We start from the raw sequence: 18,926 nt of genomic DNA on the forward strand, positions 1-18,926 counted from the left end.
CAGTCTGCTTCTCAAGGGGTTTCTATGTGGACTAGTAGACTGAGTCTGCTTCTCAAGGGGTTTCTATGTGGACTAGTAGACTGAGTCTGCTTCTCAAGGGGTTTCTATGTGGACTAGTAGACTGAGTCTGCTTCTCAAGGGGGTTCTATGTGGACTAGTAGACTGAGTCTGCTTCTCAAGGGGTTTCTATGTGGACTAGTAGACTGAGTCTGCTTCTCAAGGGGTTTCTATGTGGACTAGTAGACTGAGTCTGCTTCTCAATGCACTTCAATTAAGGTGTGTGTGTGTGTGTGTGTGTGTGTGTAATGACACAGAGAGCAGTATGCTGGTTGAGACATTAAGGCACCGGGAGGTGAGTTGAGTTATATTATATTATCCAATCAGAAGACAGATTTACACGTACAAGACACACCCCCTCTCCCTACATCGTTACAAACCTCTGTACGTTTCCTGTAAGACAGCAGATGCTTGAGTGTTAACTCCCCATGTTCAGATAAGGCCTTTAGCTCAGCCGATACACAAAACAAGATTCAGCCATCATCATCATCGTCATCATCATCATCATCATCATTATCATTCAGTAGAGTTAACTCCCCAAGTGCAGATAAGGCCTTTAGCTCAGCCGATACACAAAACAAGATTCAGCCATCATCATCATCATCATTCTCATTGTAATCCTCCTCCTCATCATCATCATCCTCAGTCACTCTTGACACAAGAAAGAAAAAAAATCCCTTTCCAGTATTTTCCAGTTTGACACATTTAACTGCATGGTAATATAATCAGAACTCTCTTTAAACAGTTACAGAACACGTCCCAACCCCCCGCTACTAATAACCAGTTAACTAGTACTAACTAACCACCCTGGTTAACTAACCAAGTACTAACTAACCACCCTGGTTAACTAACCAAGTACGAACTAACCACCCTGGTTAACTAACCAAGTACTAACTAACCACCCTGGTTAACTAACCAAGTACGAACTAACCACCCTGGTTAACTAACCAAGTACGAACTAACCACCCTGGTTAACTAACCAAGTACTAACTAACCACCCTGGTTAACTAAACCAGTACTAACTAACCACCCTGGTTAAGTAACCAAGTACGAACTAACCACCCTGGTTAACTAACCAAGTACTAACTAACCACCCTGGTTAAGTAACCAAGTACGAACTAACCACCCTGGTTAACTAACCAAGTACTAACTAACCACCCTGGTTAACTAACCAAGTACGAACTAACCACCCTGGTTAACTAAACCAGTACTAACTAACCACCCTGGTTAAGTAACCAAGTACGAACTAACCACCCTGGTTAACTAACCAAGTACTAACTAACCACCCTGGTTAAGTAACCAAGTACGAACTAACCACCCTGGTTAACTAACCAAGTACTAACTAACCACCCTGGTTAACTAACCAAGTACTAACTAACCACCCTGGTTAAGTAACCAAGTACGAACTAACCACCCTGGTTAACTAACCAAGTACTAACTAACCACCCTGGTTAACTAACCAAGTACTAACTAACCACCCTGGTTAACTAACCAAGTACTAACTAACCACCCTGGTTAACTAACCAAGTACGAACTAACCACCCTGGTTAACTAACCAAGTACGAACTAACCACCCTGGTTAACTAACCAAGTACTAACTAACCACCCTGGTTAACTAAACCAGTACTAACTAACCACCCTGGTTAAGTAACCAAGTACGAACTAACCACCCTGGTTAACTAACCAAGTACTAACTAACCACCCTGGTTAAGTAACCAAGTACGAACTAACCACCCTGGTTAACTAACCAAGTACTAACTAACCACCCTGGTTAACTAACCAAGTACGAACTAACCACCCTGGTTAACTAACCAAGTACGAACTAACCACCCTGGTTAACTAACCAAGTACTAACTAACCACCCTGGTTAACTAAACCAGTACTAACTAACCACCCTGGTTAAGTAACCAAGTACGAACTAACCACCCTGGTTAACTAACCAAGTACTAACTAACCACCCTGGTTAAGTAACCAAGTACGAACTAACCACCCTGGTTAACTAACCAAGTACTAACTAACCACCCTGGTTAACTAACCAAGTACTAACTAACCACCCTGGTTAAGTAACCAAGTACGAACTAACCACCCTGGTTAACTAACCAAGTACTAACTAACCACCCTGGTTAACTAACCAAGTACTAACTAACCACCCTGGTTAAGTATAAACAACAACATCTCTGTTTGGCAGTGGTCAGATAATTCCTAGACAGCGTCTGAAATCACACCCTATTCCCTATGCAGTGCACTACTTTCTACTGAGCCAGGGCCCTATAGCAGGTCACACCCTATTCCCTATGCAGTGCACTACTTTCTACTGAGCCAGGGTCCTATAGCAGGTCACTGTAGAGGGAATGGGCCCTATAGCAGGTCACTATAGAGGGAATGGGCCCTATGCAGTGCACTACTTTCTACTGAGCCAGGGCCCTATAGCAGGTCACTATAGAGGGAATGGGCCCTATAGCAGGTCACTATAGAGGGAATGGGCCCTATAGCAGGTCACTATAGAGGGAATGGGCCCTATAGCAGGTCACTATAGAGGGAATGGGCCCTATAGCAGGTCACTATAGAGGGAATGGGCCCTATAGCAGGTCACTATAGAGGGAATGGGCCCTATAGCAGGTCACTATAGAGGGAATGGGCCCTATAGCAGGTCACTATAGAGGGAATGGGTCCTATAGCAGGTCACTATAGAGGGAATGGGCCCTCCCTGGTCAATAGCAGGTCACTATAGAGGGAATGGGCCCTATAGCAGGTCACTATAGAGGGAATGGGCCCTATAGCAGGTCACTATAGAGGGAATGGGCCCTATAGCAGGTCACTATAGAGGGAATGGGCCCTGGTCAATAGCAGGTCACTATAGAGGGAATGGGCCCTCCCTGGTCAATAGCAGGTCACTATAGAGGGAATGGGCCCTCCCTAGTCAATAGCAGGTCACTATAGAGGGAATGGGCCCTATAGCAGGTCACTATAGAGGGAATGGGCCCTCCCTGGTCAATAGCAGGTCACTATAGAGGGAATGGGCCCTCCCTGGTCAATAGCAGGTCACTATGGGGAATGGGCCCTTCCTGGTCAATAGCACGTCACTATAGAGGGAATGGGCCCTCCCTGGTCAATAGCAGGTCACTATAGAGGGAATGGGCCCTCCCTGGTCAATAGCAGGTCACTATGGGGAATGGGCCCTGGTCAATAGCAGGTCACTATAGAGGGAACGGGCCCTCCCTGGTCAATAGCAGGTCACTATGGGGAATGGGCCCTGGTCTCAGAGCGATATCTAGAGATGTGTGGTCGGACCGGGTTGACAAGACTATTGGAGATGGGCCCTGGTCTCAGAGCGATATCTAGAGATGTGTGGTCGGACCGGGTTGACAAGACCATTGGAGATGAGCCCTGGTCTCAGAGCGATATCTAGAGATGTGTGGTCGGACCGGGTTGACAAGACCATTGGAGATGAGCCCTGGTGTGTCCGTGTGTTTCCAGTTGCTGTGAATGCTATTCTGAGGTGTGGGGTTGGTTTGGGGCTCTGTGGCACAAAATGGCTGCCGTGTGTCTCCCCGTAACGGAGGACACTGGACCCTGAACTCTGACCCTGCTTTGGCACAGTTTGACAGTAACGTAACATGGTGTGTGAGGTGGTGGTGGTGGTGACAGTACCAAGGAGGCCTCCCTCGTTGTAATAGCAACGACGTTAACATTTCATAACAGTTCTACATCCCTAAATCAATACAAAACAAAACAACACAATACCCTGATTGATCATTAAACAGTAAGAAAGTCGATCAGTTCGATCCGTCGGTCAATATTGGTCCCAGTAACAGTTGGGAGGTCATTTGATTGGTTGATGGTGGGAATGTAACCTCATTGATTTGCTTTATCGATTAGTTGAAAATCGATCGATTCAGCATTTTTTTTTTGTTGTTGTAGGATTTCATACACCTTGGGACCTTCTGTTCTGTTTTGAGTAGAAGTTGTCTTTAACCACTGATCAGAGGTCAGATCTCCGTAATGGTTCAGGTTAAGACTAGGGGCATGGGGAATCTGATCCTAGATCTGTGTTTAGGTTAGAACAGAACAGTAGATATGGGTAGGGACTAGGCTATGTACCAATTCTCTCCCCTTCCTCCCAAAGTACACACTTCCTCACTTGAAAGGAAATGAGTGGTAAATGGAAACTCTAATCCAGGTTAACACCAATAATGTGTTTTTACATTTGTATTTATAAAAAAAAAAAATGTATTTAATCTTTATTTAACTAGGAAAGTCAGTTAAAGAACAAATTATTATTTACAATGACGACTCCCCCCCCCCCCCGGCCAAAACCCGGGCGACGCTGGGCCAATCGTGCGCCGCCCTATAAGGACTCCCAATCACGGCCGGATGCGACACAGCCTGGATTCGAACCAGGCACTGTAATGACGCTTCATGCACTGAGATGCCATTAGACGGCCGCGCCACTCAGGAGGAGTGAACAAGTGCTCAAGAGGGAGGAGAGACAACTGGGATACACCCTTTGGTCTTAAACTATATCCTGGTGATGAAATGATATGAGATCTGGAAGAGGGGCAGGAGCTAATGCAGCGCTGTGATGGGTCAGTCCATGTCGGGGTACTCTGGGTTAACGAATGAGAATCCCTGGAACTCTTCCTGGTCCAGGTTCATGATGACCTCCTGGTCGGGGGGGGTCAGGACGGGGGGGTGGCGTGTAAAGAAACGATCAAAGTTCTCTGCTTCGCGACCGCACTGTGGAGGGAGGGGGAGAGAAGAGGGATGGATGGGATGAATTAAAACACACAGGAGGAGAAACACGAGATACAATGAAGTAGATGGAGTCATCCAGTCCTTATCCACAACATAATATAAATATAATGAAGTAGACGGAGAGTCATCCAGCCCTCATCCACAACATAATATAAATATAATGAAGTAGACGGAGAGTCATCCAGTCCTCATCCACAACATAATACAATGAAGTAGATGGAGAGTCATCCAGTCCTCATCCACAACATAATATAAATACAATGATGTAGATGGAGTCATCCAGTCCTCATCCACAACATAGTATACATATAATGAAGTAGATGGAGAGTCATCCAGTCCTCATCCACAACATAATATAAATATAATGAAGTAGATGGAGAGTCATCCAGTCCTCATCCACAACATAATATAAATATAATGAGGTCCTCATCCACAACATAATATAAATATAATGAAGTAGACGGAGAGTCATCCAGTCCTCATCCACAACATAATATAAATATAATGAAGTAGATGGAGAGTCATCCAGTCCTCATCCACAACATAATATAAATATAATGAAGTAGACGGAGAGTCATCCAGTCCTCATCCACAACATAATATAAATATAATGAAGTAGATGGAGTCATCCAGTCCTCACCCACAACATAATATAAATATAATGAAGTAGATGGAGAGTCATCCAGTCCTCATCCACAACATAATATAAATATAATGAAGTAGATGGAGAGTCATCCAGTCCTCATCCACAACATAATATAAATATAATGAAGTAGATGGAGAGTCATCCAGTCCTCATCCACAACATAATATAAATATAATGATGTAGATGGAGAGTCATCCAGTCCTCATCCACAACATAATATAAATATAATGAAGTCCTCATCCACAACATAATATAAATATAATGAAGTAGATGGAGAGTCATCCAGTCCTCATCCACAACATAATATAAATATAATGAAGTAGATGGAGTCATCCAGTCCTCATCCACAACATAATATAAATATAATGAAGTCCTCATCCACAACATAATATAAATATAATGAAGTAGATGGAGAGTCATCCAGTCCTCATCCACAACATAATATAAATATAATGAAGTAGATGGAGAGTCATCCAGTCCTCATCCACAACATAATATAAATATAATGAAGTAGATGGAGTCATCCAGTCCTCATCCACAACATAATATAAATATAATGAAGTAGACGGAGTCATCCAGTCCTCATCCACAACATAATATAAATATAATGAAGTAGATGGAGAGTCATCCAGTCCTCATCCACAACATAATATAAATATAATGAAGTAGACGGAGAGTCATCCAGTCCTCATCCACAACATAATATAAATATAATGAAGAAGATGGAGTCATCCAGTCCTCATCCACAACATAATATAAATATAATGAAGTAGATGGAGAGTCATCCAGTCCTCATCCACAACATAATATAAATACAATGAAGTAGATGGAGTCATCCAGTCCTCATCCACAACATATTATAAATATAATGAAGTAGATGGAGTCATCCGGTCCTCATCCACAACATAATATAAATACAATGAAGTAGATGGAGTCATCCAGTCCTCATCCACAACATAATATAAATATAATGAAGTCCTCATCCACAACATAATATAAATATAATGAAGTAGACGGAGAGTCATCCAGTCCTCATCCACAACAGAATATAAATATAATGAAGTCCTCATCCACAACATAATATAAATATAATGAAGTAGACGGAGTCATCCAGTCCTCATCCACAACATAATATAAATATAATGATGTAGATGGAGAGTCATCCAGTCCTCATCCACAACATAATATAAATATAATGAAGTAGATGGAGAGTCATCCAGTCCTCATCCACAACATAATATAAATATAATGAAGTAGATGGAGAGTCATCCAGTCCTCATCCACAACATAATATAAATATAATGAGGTCCTCATCCACAACATAATATAAATATAATGAAGTAGACGGAGAGTCATCCAGTCCTCATCCACAACATAATATAAATATAATGAAGTAGATGGAGTCATCCAGTCCTCATCCACAACATAATATAAATATAATGAAGTAGATGGAGTCATCCAGTCCTCATCCACAACATAATATAAATATAATGAAGTAGATGGAGAGTCATCCAGTCCTCATCCACAACATAATATAAATATAATGAAGTAGATGGAGTCATCCAGTCCTCATCCACAACATCATATAAATATAATGAGGTCCTCATCCACAACATAATATAAATATAATGAAGTAGACGGAGAGTCATCCAGTCCTCATCCACAACATAATATAAATATAATGAAGTAGATGGAGTCATCCAGTCCTCATCCACAACATAATATAAATATAATGAAGTAGACGGAGAGTCATCCAGTCCTCATCCACAACATAATATAAATATAATGAGGTCCTCATCCACAACATAATATAAATATAATGAAGTAGACGGAGAGTCATCCAGTCCTCATCCACAACATAATATAAATATAATGAAGTAGATGGAGTCATCCAGTCCTCATCCACAACATAATATAAATATAATGAAGTAGATGGAGTCATCCAGTCCTCATCCACAACATAATATAAATATAATGAAGTAGACGGAGTCATCCAGTCCTCATCCACAACATAATATAAATATAATGAAGTAGATGGAGTCATCCAGTCCTCATCCACAACATAATATAAATATAATGAAGTAGATGGAGAGTCATCCAGTCCTCATCCACAACATAATATAAATATAATGAAGTAGATGGAGAGTCATCCAGTCCTCATCCACAACATAATATAAATATAATGAAGTAGATGGAGAGTCATCCAGTCCTCATCCACAACATAATATAAATATAATGAAGTAGATGGAGAGTCATCCAGTCCTCATCCACAACATAATATAAATATAATGAAGTAGATGGAGAGTCATCCAGTCCTCATCCACAACATAATATAAATATAATGAAGTAGATGGATAGTCATCCAGTCCTCATCCACAACATATTATAAATATAATGAAGTAGATGGAGAGTCATCCAGTCCTCATCCACAACATAATATAAATATAATGAAGTAGATGGAGAGTCATCCAGTCCTCATCCACAACATAATATAAATATAATGAAGTAGATGGATAGTCATCCAGTCCTCATCCACAACATAATATAAATATAATGAAGTAGACGGAGAGTCATCCAGTCCTCATCCACAACATAATATAAATATAATGATGTAGACGGAGAGTCATCCAGTCTTCATCCACAACATAATATATATAATGAAGTAGATGGAGTCATCCAGTCCTCATCCACAACATAATATAAATATAATGAAGTAGACGGAGAGTCATCCAGTCCTCATCCACAACATAATATAAATATAATGAAGTAGACGGAGAGTCATCCAGTCCTCATCCACAACATAATATATATAATGAAGTAGATGGAGTCATCCAGTCCTCATGACTCAGTCCCCACTCCAGGACCTTAAAATGCTTCTTACGAAGCCACTCCTTCGTTGCCCGGGCGGTGTGTTTGGGATCATTCTCATGCTGAAAGACCCAGCCACGTTTCATCTTCAATGCCCTTGCTGATGGAAGGAGGTTTTCACTCAAAATCTCCCGATACATGGCCCCATTCATTCTTTCCTTTACACAGATCAGTCGTCCTTGTCCCTTTGCAGAAAAACAGCCCAAAAGCATGATGTTTCCACCCCCATGCTTCACAGTAGGTATGGTGTTCTTTGGATGCAACTCAGCATTCTTTGTCCTCCAAACACGATGAGTTGAGTTTTTACCAAAAAGTTATATTTTGGTTTCATCTGACCATATGACATTCTCCCAATCCTCTTCTGGATCATCCAAATGCTCTCTAGCAAACTTTAAACGGGCCTGGACATGTACTGGCTTAAGCAGGGGGACACGTCTGGCACTGCAGGATTTGAGTCCCTGGCGGCGTAGTGTGTTACTGATGGTAGGCTTTGTTACTTTGGTCCCAGCTCACTGCAGGTCATTCACTAGGTCCCCCTGTGTGGTTCTGGGATTTTTGCTCACCATTCTTGTGATCATTTTGACCCCACGGGGTGAGATCTTGCGTGGAGCCCCAGATCGAGGGAGATTATCTTGTATGTCTTCCATTTCCTAATAATTGCTCCCACAGTTGATTTCTTCAAACCAAGCTGCTTACCTATTGCAGATTCAGTCTTCCCAGCCTGGTGCAGGTCTACAATTTTGTTTCTGGTGTCCTTTGACAGCTCTTTGGTCTTGGCCATAGTGGAGTTTGGAGTGTGACTGTTTGAGGTTGTGGACAGGTGTCTTTTATACTGATAACAAGTTCAAACAGGTGCCATTAATACAGGTAACGAGTGGAGGACAGAGGAGCCTCTTAAAGAAGAAGTTACAGGTCTGTGAGAGCCAGAAATCTTGCTTGTTGGTAGGTGACCAAATACTTATTTTCCACCATAATTTGCAAATAAATTCATTAAAAATCCTACAATGTGTTTTTCTGGATTTTTTCCCCTCATTTTGTCTGTCATAGTTGAAGTGTACCTATGATGAAAATTACAGGCCTCTTCTCATCTTTTTAAGTGGGAGAACTTGCACAATTGGTGGCTGATTAAATACTTTTTTGCCCCACTGTATATGTATATATATATATATATATAGAGAGAGAGAGATAGGTTATATAGGTTAGACTCACAGCTTTGGGTTTGAAGGGCGGCTGGACTTCCTTGTTCTCCAGTTTGTCCCAGTCCATGTAACGGAAGAAAGCGTGTTCCTTTATATCCCTCTCCCCCTCCGGACCACAGCCCAGACGCTTCCCTGGGTGCTTAGTCATCAACTAGAGACAGGAGTCAGAGGTCAGAGTGTGTGTGTGAGAGAGAGCGAGAGATGGAGAGTGTAAGTGTGTGTGTGTGTGAGAGAGAGAGATAGAGAGTGTAAGTGTGCGTGTGTGTGTGTGTGTGTGAGAGAGAGAGATAGAGAGTGTAAGTGTGCGTGTGTGTGTGTGTGTGTGTGTGTGTGTGTGTGTGTGTGTGTGTGTGTGTGTGTGTGTGTGTGAGAGAGAGATAGAGAGTGTAAGTGTGTGTGTGTGTGTGTGTGTGTGTGTGTGTGTGTGTGTGTGTGTGTGTGTGAGAGAGAGATAGAGAGTGTAAGTGTGTGTGTGTGTGTGTGTGTGTGTGTGTGTGTGTGTGTGTGTGTGTGTGTGTGTGTGCGAGAGATAGAGAGTGTAAGTGTGTGTGTGTGTGTGTGAGAGAGAGCGAGAGATAGAGAGTGTGTGTGTGTGTGAGAGAGAGCGAGAGATAGAGAGTGTAAGTGTGCGTGTGTGTGTGTGTGTGTGTGTGTGTGTGTGAGAGAGATAGAGAGTGTAAGTGTGTGTGTGTGTGTGTGTGTGTGTGTGTGTGTGTGTGTGTGTGTGTGTGTGTGTGTGTGTGTGTGTGTGTGTGCGAGAGATAGAGAGTGTAAGTGTGTGTGTGTGAGAGAGAGCGAGAGATAGAGAGTATGTGTGTGTGTGAGAGAGAGCGAGAGATAGAGAGTGTAAGTGTGTGTGAGAGAGAGCGAGAGATAGAGAGTGTAAGTGTCTCACCCCTTTGCAGATGGCGACAGCCTCCTTGGACATGGACTTGGGGTAGGAGACGTGATGCTCCATGATGGACTGAAACAACTCATCCTCATCCTCACCATCGAACGGAGGCTGGGGAGGGACACACAGAGCGCCACTGAGAGGACACCGCTGACATTCTGCACTACGTACTGTAAGACGATGTACCGAGACAAATATCACAGACACACACACACACACACACACACACACACACACACACACACACACACACACACACACACACACACACACACACACACACACACACACACACACCTACCTGTCCAGCCAGCATCTCGTAGAGCAGAACTCCAAAGGCCCACCAGTCCACGGACTTCCCATAGGGCTGGTACGCAATGATCTGGAGGGGGGAGGAGAGAGGGATGAGATAGGAGGAGGATAGAGGACTAAGGGGGAGGAGAGAGGGACGAGATAGGAGGAGGATAGAGGACTAAGGGGGAGGAGAGAGGGATGATATAGGAGGAGGATAGAGGACTAAGGGGGAGGAGAGAGGGACGAGATAGGAGGAGGATAGAGGACTAAGGGGGAGGAGAGAGGGATGACATAGGAGGAGGATAGAGGACTAAGGGGGAGGAGAGAGGGACGAGATAGGAGGAGGATAGAGGACTAAGGGGGAGGATAGAGGACTATCCTGTCTGGGTTGGCGCCCCCCCATTGGGTTGTGCCGTGGCGGAGATCTTTGTGGGCTATACTCGGCCTTGTCTCAGGATGGTAAGTTGGTGGTTGAAGATATCCCTCTAGTGGTGTGGGGGCTGTGCTTTGGCAAAGTGGGTGGGGTTATATCCTTCCTGCTTGGCCCTGTCCGGGGGTGTCCTCGGATGGGGCCACAGTGTCTCCTGACCCCTCCTGTCTCAGCCTCCAGGATTTATGCTGCAGTAGTTTATGTGTCGGGGGGCTAGGGTCAGTTCGTTATCCTGTCCTGTGTGAATTTAAGTGTGCTCTCTCTAATTCTCTCTTTCTCTCTTTCTTTCTCTCTCTCGGAGGACCTGAGCCCTAGGACCATGCCTCATGACTACCTGACATGATGACTCCTTGCTGTCCCCAGTCCACCTGGCCGTGCTGCTGCTCCAGTTTCAACTGTTCTGCCTTATTATTATTGGACCATGCTGGTCATTTATGAACATTTGAACATCTTGGCCATGTTCTGTTATAATCTCCACCCGACACAGCCAGAAGAGGACTGGCCACCCCTCATAGCCTGGTTCCTCTCTAGGTTTCTTCCTAGGCTCTGGCCTTTCTAGGGAGTTTTTCCTAGCCACCGTGCTTCTACACCTGCATTGCTTGCTGTTTGGGGTTTTAGGCTGGGTTTCTGTACAGCACTTTGAGATATCAGCTGATGTACGAAGGGCTTTATAAATACATTTGATTTGATTTTGATTTGAGGACTAAGGGGGGTGAGGAGAGGAGAAAGAAGAGGATAGGGAGTTGAAGAACAAAAGCGATCATTACCTCAGGAGCGATGTAGTCTGGGGTCCCACAGAAGGTCTTGGTGGTGACACCGTCTAACATGTTCTCTTTGCACATCCCAAAGTCAGCGATCTTAATGTGTCCTTCTGCATCCAGCATGACGTTGTCCAGTTTCAGATCCCTAGGAGAGGTACACAGAGACAGACTATCTTAATGTGTCCTTCAGCATCACGTTGTCCAGCTTCAGATCCCTAGGCGAGGCACACAGAGACAGACTATCTTAATGTGTCCTCCAGCATGACGTTGTCCAGCTTCAGATCCCTAGGAGAGGCACACAGAGACAGACTATCTTAATGTGTCCTCCAGCATGACGTTGTCCAGCTTCAGATCCCTAGGAGAGGCACACACACACACGTTAAACCTACATACACACGTTACACACACATAAACACACACAGACATATTAAACATACACTATATATATACAAAAGTATGTGGACACCCCTTCAAAATGCATTTGGTTGTTTCAGCCACACCGCTGTTGCTGACTGGTGTATAAAATTGAGCACAGCATTTCAATCTCCATAGACAAACATTGGCAGTAGAATGGCCTTACTGAAGAGCTCAGTGACTTTCAACGTGGCACCGTCATAGGATGCCACCTTTCCAACAAGTCAGTTTGTCAAATGTCTGCCTTTCTAGAGCTTGACAAGCTAAATGCCTTCTATGCTTGCTTCGAAACAAGCAACACTGAACCATGCGTGAGAGCACCAGCTGTTCCTGTGAAATGCTTACTTACGAGCCCAACAACGCAGAGTTAAAAAGTAAGACAAATTTGCAAACAAAAAATAACAAAGGAAATAGAGACACAATAATGAGACTATGTACAAGGAGTACAAGTACCGAGTCAATGTGCAGGGGTATGAGGTTGTTGAGGTAATATGTAACTAGGCAAGTCAGTTAAGAACAAATTCTTATTTACAATGACGGCCTACCCCGGCCAAACCCGGGCGACGCTGGGCCAATTGTGCGCCGCCCTATGGGACTCCCAATCACGGCCGGTTGTGATACAGCCTGGAATCGAAACCAGGGTCTGTAGTGACGCCTGTAGCCCTGAGATGCAGTGGCTTAGACTGCAAATCTAGGCAAATCGTTTCAGTCTCCTGAGGGGGAAGAGGCGTCGCCCGTTTCCACTGACTGTGTTAGTGTGTTTGGACCACGACAGACCATTAGGGATGTGGATGCTGAGGCTCCACTACAACAGGTTGATGCTCGGCCCTCTGTTTCCCCTAGTCCACGATCAGCTCCGTTTGTCTTGCTGACAAACATCCACAAGACAGACCATTAGGCATGTGGATGCTGAGGCTCCACTACAACAGGTTGATGCTCGGCCCTCTGTTTCCCCTAGTCCACGATCAGCTCCGTTTGTCTTGCTGACAAACATCCACAAGACAGACCATTAGGGATGTGGATGCTGAGGCTCCACTACAACAGGTTGATGCTCGGCCCTCTGTTTCCCCTAGTCCACGATCAGCTCCGTTTGTCTTGCTGACAAACATCCACAAGGCCGCGGGGCGGAATACCACACGTAACAAACATGGAGTAAAACAGTCACTCACCGGTAAACGATGCCTTTGGAATGGAGGAAGAGGAGGCCGATGGAGATCTCTGCAGCATAGAAACTACACACACACACACGCACACGCACACACACTGAGTTAGACCAGGTACAGGAGTGTGTGTGTGTGTTGTGTGTGTGTGTTGTGTGTGTGTGGTGTGTGTGTGTGTGTGTGTGTGTGTGTGTGTGTGTGTGTGTGTGTGTGTGTGTGTGTATGTGTGTGGTGTGTGTGTGTGTGTGTGTGTGTGTGTGGTGTGTGTGTTGTGTGTGGTGTGTGTGTGTGTGTGTGTGTGTGTACTCACACAGCGTGGGGTTCCTTGAACTTGCCGACCTGCTGGATCTGATACATGAGGTCTCCTCCGTTGATATACTCCATCACAAAATATAGCCTGTCCTGGAGAGAGAGAGAGAGAGAGAGAGAAACTCCATCACAAAATATAGCCTGTCCTGGAGAGAGAGAGAGAGAGAAACTCCATCACAAAATATAGCCTGTCCTGGAGAGAGAGAGAGAGAGAGAGAGAGAGAGAAACTCCATCACAAAATATAGCCTGTCCTGGAGAGAGACAGAGAGAGAGAAACTCCATCACAAAATATAGCCTGTCCTGGAGAGAGAGAGAAAGAGAAACTCCATCACAAAATATAGCCTGTCCTGGAGAGAGAGAGAGAGAGAGAGAGAAACTCCATCACAAAATATAGCCTGTCCTGGAGAGAGAGAGAGAGAGAAACTCCATCACAAAATATAGCCTGTCCTGGAGAGAGAGAGAGAGAAACTCCATCACAAAATATAGCCTGTCCTGGAGAGAGAGAGAGAGAAACTCCATCAAAAATATAGCCTGTCCTGAGAGAGACAGAGAGAAGAAACTCCATCACAAAATATAGCCTGTCCTGGAGAGAGACAGAGAGAGAGAAACTCCATCACAAAATATAGCCTGTCCTGGAGAGAGAGAGAGAGAGAAACTCCATCAAAAAATATAGCCTGTCCTGGAGAGAGAGAGAGAAACTCCATCACAAAATATAGCCTGTCCTGGAGAGAGAGAGAGAGAGAAACTCCATCACAAAATATAGCCTGTCCTGGAGAGAGAGAGAGAGAGAGAGAAACTCCATCACAAAATATAGCCTGTCCTGGATTGAGAGAGAGAGAGAGAAACTCCATCACAAAATATAGCCTGTCCTGGAGAGAGAGAGAGAGAGAGAAACTCCATCACAAAATATAGCCTGTCCTGGAGAGAGAGAGAGAGAGAGAGAGAGAGAAACTCCATCACAAAATATAGCCTGTCCTGGAGAGAGAGAGAGAGAGAGAGAGAGAAACTCCATCACAAAATATAGCCTGTCCTGGAGAGAGAGAGAGAGAGAGAAACTCCATCACAAAATATAGCCTGTCCTGGAGAGAGAGAGAGAGAGAGAGAGAGAGAGAAACTCCATCACAAAATATAGCCTGTCCTGGAGAGAGAAAGAGAGAGAGAGAAACTCCATCACAAAATATAGCCTGTCCTGGAGAGAGAGAGAGAGAGAAACTCCATCACAAAATATAGCCTGTCCTGGAGAGAGAGAGAGAGAGAAACTCCATCACAAAATATAGCCTGTCCTGGAGAGAGAGAGAGAGAGAAACTCCATCACAAAATATAGCCTGTCCTGGAGAGAGAGAGAGAGAGAGAGAGAAACTCCATCACAAAATATAGCCTGTCCTGGAGAGAGAGAGAGAGAGAGAGAGAGAGAGAGAGAGAGAGAGAAACTCCATCACAAAATATAGCCTGTCCTGGAGAGAGAGAGAGAGAGAAACTCCATCACAAAATATAGCCTGTCCTGGAGAGAGAGAGAGAGAAACTCCATCACAAAATATAGCCTGTCCTGGAGAGAGAGAGAGAGAGAAAACCCATCACAAAATATAGCCTGTCCTGGAGAGAGAGAGAAAAACTCCATCACAAAATATAGCCTGTCCTGGAGAGAGAGAGAGAGAGAGAGAAACTCCATCACAAAATATAGCCTGTCCTGGAGAGAGAGAGAGAGAGAGAAACTCCATCACAAAATATAGCCTGTCCTGGAGAGAGAGAGAGAAGAAACCATCACAAAATATAGCCTGTCCTGGAGAGAGAGAGAGAGAGAGAGAGAGAACTCCATCACAAAATATAGCCTGTCCTGGAGAGAGAGAGAGAGAAACTCCATCACAAAATATAGCCTGTCCTGGAGAGAGAGAGAGAGAGAGAGAAACTCCATCACAAAATATAGCCTGTCCTGGAGAGAGAGAGAGAGAGAGAGAAAACCTCACAAAATATAGCCTGAGAGAGAGAGAGAGAGAAAACTCCATCACAAAATATAGCCTGTCCTGGAGAGAGAGAGAGAGAGAGAGAGAGAGAAACTCCATCACAAAATATAGCCTGTCCTGAGAGAGAGAGAGAGAGAAACTCCATCACAAAATATAGCCTGTCCTGGAGAGAGAGAGAGAGAGAGAAACTCCATCACAAAATATAGCCTGTCCTGGAGAGAGAGAGAGAAACTCCATCACAAAATATAGCCTGTCCTGGAGAGAGAGAGAGAGAGAGAAACTCCATCACAAAATATAGCCTGTCCTGGAGAGAGAGAGAGAGAGAGAACTCCATCACAAAATATAGCCTGTCCTGGAGAGAGAGAGAGAGAAACTCCATCACAAAATATAGCCTGTCCTGGAGAGAGAGAAAATAGAGAGAGAGAAACTCCATCACAAAATATAGCCTGTCCTGAGAGAGAGAGAGAGAAACTCCATCACAAAATATAGCCTGTCCTGGAGAGAGAGAGAGAGAAACTCCATCACAAAATATAGCCTGTCCTGGAGAGAGAGAGAGAGAAACTCCATCACAAAATATAGCCTGTCCTGGAGAGAGAGAGAGAGAGAGAAAGAGAGAAACTCCATCACAAAATATAGCCTGTCCTGGAGAGAGAGAGAGAGAGAAACTCCATCACAAAATATAGCCTGTCCTGGAGAGAGAGAGAGAGAGCCTGTCCTGGAGAGAGAGAGAGAAAAACTCCATCACAAAATATAGCCTGTCCTGGAGAGAGAGAGAGAGAGAAACTCCATCACAAAATATAGCCTGTCCTGGAGAGAGAAACTCCATCACAAAATATAGCCTGTCCTGGAGAGAGAGAGAAACTCCATCACAAAATATAGCCTGTCCTGGAGAGAGAGAAACTCCATCACAAAATATAGCCTGTCCTGGAGAGAGAGAGAGAGAGAAAACTCCATCACAAAATATAGCCTGTCCTGGAGAGAGAGAGAGAGAGAGAGAAGACTCCATCACAAAATATAGCCTGTCCTGGAGAGAGAGAGAAACTCCATCACAAAATATAGCCTGTCCTGGAGAGAGAGAGAGAGAGAGAGAAACTCCATCACAAAATATAGCCTGTCCTGGAGAGAGAGAGAGAGAGAAACTCCATCACAAAATATAGCCTGTCCTGGAGAGAGAGAGAGAGAGAAACTCCATCACAAAATATAGCCTGTCCTGGAGAGAGAGAGAGAGAGAGAGAAGAGAAACTCCATCACAAAATATAGCCTGTCCTGGAGAGAGAGAGAGAGAGAAACTCCATCACAAAATATAGCCTGTCCTGGAGAGAGAGAGCCTGTCCTGGAGAGAGAAACTCCATCACAAAATATAGCCTGTCCTGGAGAGAGAGAGAGAGAGAAACTCCATCACAAAATATAGCCTGTCCTGGAGAGAGAGAGAGAGAGAAGAGAGAGAGAAAACTCCATCACAAAATATAGCCTGTCCTGGAGAGAGAGAGAGAGAAACTCCATCACAAAATATAGCCTGTCCTGGAGAGAGAGAGAGAGAAACTCCATCACAAAATATAGCCTGTCCTGGAGAGAGAGAGAGAAGCCTGTCCTGACTCCATCACAAAATATAGCCTGTCCTGGAGAGAGAGAGAGAAAGAAACTCCATCACAAAATATAGCCTGTCCTGGAGAGAGAGAGATCACAGAGAAGAGAGAGAGAACTCCATCACAAAATATAGCCTGTCCTGGAGAGAGAGAGAGAGAGAAACTCCATCACAAAATATAGCCTGTCCTGGAGAGAGAGAGAGAAACTCCATCACAAAATATAGCCTGTCCTGGAGAGAGAGAGAGAGAGAAACTCCATCACAAAATATAGCCTGTCCTGGAGAGAGAGAGAGAGAAAACTCCATCACAAAATATAGAGAGAAACTCCATCACAAAATATAGCCTGTCCTGGAGAGAGAGAGAGAGAGAAACTCCATCACAAAATATAGCCTGTCCTGGAGAGAGAGAGAAAGAAACTCCATCACAAAATATAGCCTGTCCTGGAGAGAGAAGAGAGAAACTCCATCACAAAATATAGCCTGTCCTGGAGAGAGAGAGAGAGAGAAACTCCATCACAAAATATAGCCTGTCCTGGAGAGAGAGAGAGAGAGAGAGAGAGAGAGAGAGAGAGAGAGAGAGAAAACTCCATCACAAAATATAGCCTGTCCTGGAGAGAGAGAGAGAGAGAAACTCCATCACAAAATATAGCCTGTCCTGGAGAGAGAGAGAGAGAGAGAGAGAGAGAGAGAGAGAGAGAGAGAAACTCCATCACAAAATATAGCCTGTCCTGGAGAGAGAGAGAGAGAGAGAGAAACTCCATCAACAACAACACCCCTTCAAGCAGACCCCGAGAGCTGGAGGTGGAGAGAGATATCTGCACTCTGGACTGTGGTGAGACAACTTCAACAGGAGAAAGAGCAGGAGAATTACAGAGCACTAGAGGAGAGGATCAGACTGCTGGAGGAGAGGGTGAGAACGATGACGTGTGACAGAGAACAACCCATTAGAGAGCTGGCCACCCCCGCAGAGAGGCCAGCAGAACAACCCATTAGAGAGCTGGCCACCCCCGCAGAGAGGCCAGTAAGAACAACCCATTAAAGAGCTGGCCACCCCCGCAGAGAGGCCAGTAGAACAACCCATTAGAGAGCTGGCCACCCCCGCAGAGAAGCTAGTAGAACAGTCCACCTCATACCCTGACCAACGTCTCCACAACACAGCAGGACAGTCCACCTCATACCCTGACCAACGTCTCCACACCACAGCAGAACAGTCTACCCCAGACCCTGACTATAGCTTCGACACCACAGCAGGACAGATACACGAAGAACCCCAAACCCAAGGGACCCCACCCCCTCCTAGCAACCCCCGTCAGCCCCCCCTGACAACACCCCACACACCCTCCTAGCACCCCCCGTCAGCCCCCTGACAACACCCCTCACCCACTGAGGACACACACAAGCAACAGATTGTACTCACATAGGCCGCCCCCTCAGATCAGACCTAAGCCTCTCCTGCTCACCCCATGCCCCCCCCCCACTCCCGCAGAGAGGGCCTCAACATGAAAGTCAAAAACATGCCCAGGCCGTGAGCAGGCAAACAGGCCCAAACCCCACTCTTACACTAAGCCCAAGCCAAGATGCCCAGCAGGCCCTG

At 44.9% G+C, this 18,926-nt stretch overlaps 1 protein-coding gene across 1 annotated transcript in view; it reads right to left on the bottom strand.

Moving 5' to 3' along the window:
- Window positions 1-353: 353 nt before the first annotated feature.
- Window positions 354-18,926, bottom strand: part of LOC135560334 (protein kinase C beta type-like) — a 257,240-nt gene continuing 238,667 nt past the window's right edge. Inside the window, exons 11-17 of the mRNA XM_065002210.1 lie at window positions 13,787-13,878; window positions 13,486-13,548; window positions 11,909-12,047; window positions 10,719-10,799; window positions 10,421-10,528; window positions 9,536-9,676; window positions 354-4,794 (exon numbers count right to left, since the gene is read on the bottom strand). Of these exons, the coding sequence (XP_064858282.1) occupies window positions 4,645-4,794; window positions 9,536-9,676; window positions 10,421-10,528; window positions 10,719-10,799; window positions 11,909-12,047; window positions 13,486-13,548; window positions 13,787-13,878 (774 nt within the window). The 3' untranslated portion in view covers window positions 354-4,644. The remainder of the gene's footprint in view (window positions 4,795-9,535; window positions 9,677-10,420; window positions 10,529-10,718; window positions 10,800-11,908; window positions 12,048-13,485; window positions 13,549-13,786; window positions 13,879-18,926) is intronic.

Source organism: Oncorhynchus nerka, linkage group LG15 (genome assembly GCF_034236695.1).
Source record: "Oncorhynchus nerka isolate Pitt River linkage group LG15, Oner_Uvic_2.0, whole genome shotgun sequence".
NCBI lineage: Eukaryota > Metazoa > Chordata > Actinopteri > Salmoniformes > Salmonidae > Oncorhynchus > Oncorhynchus nerka.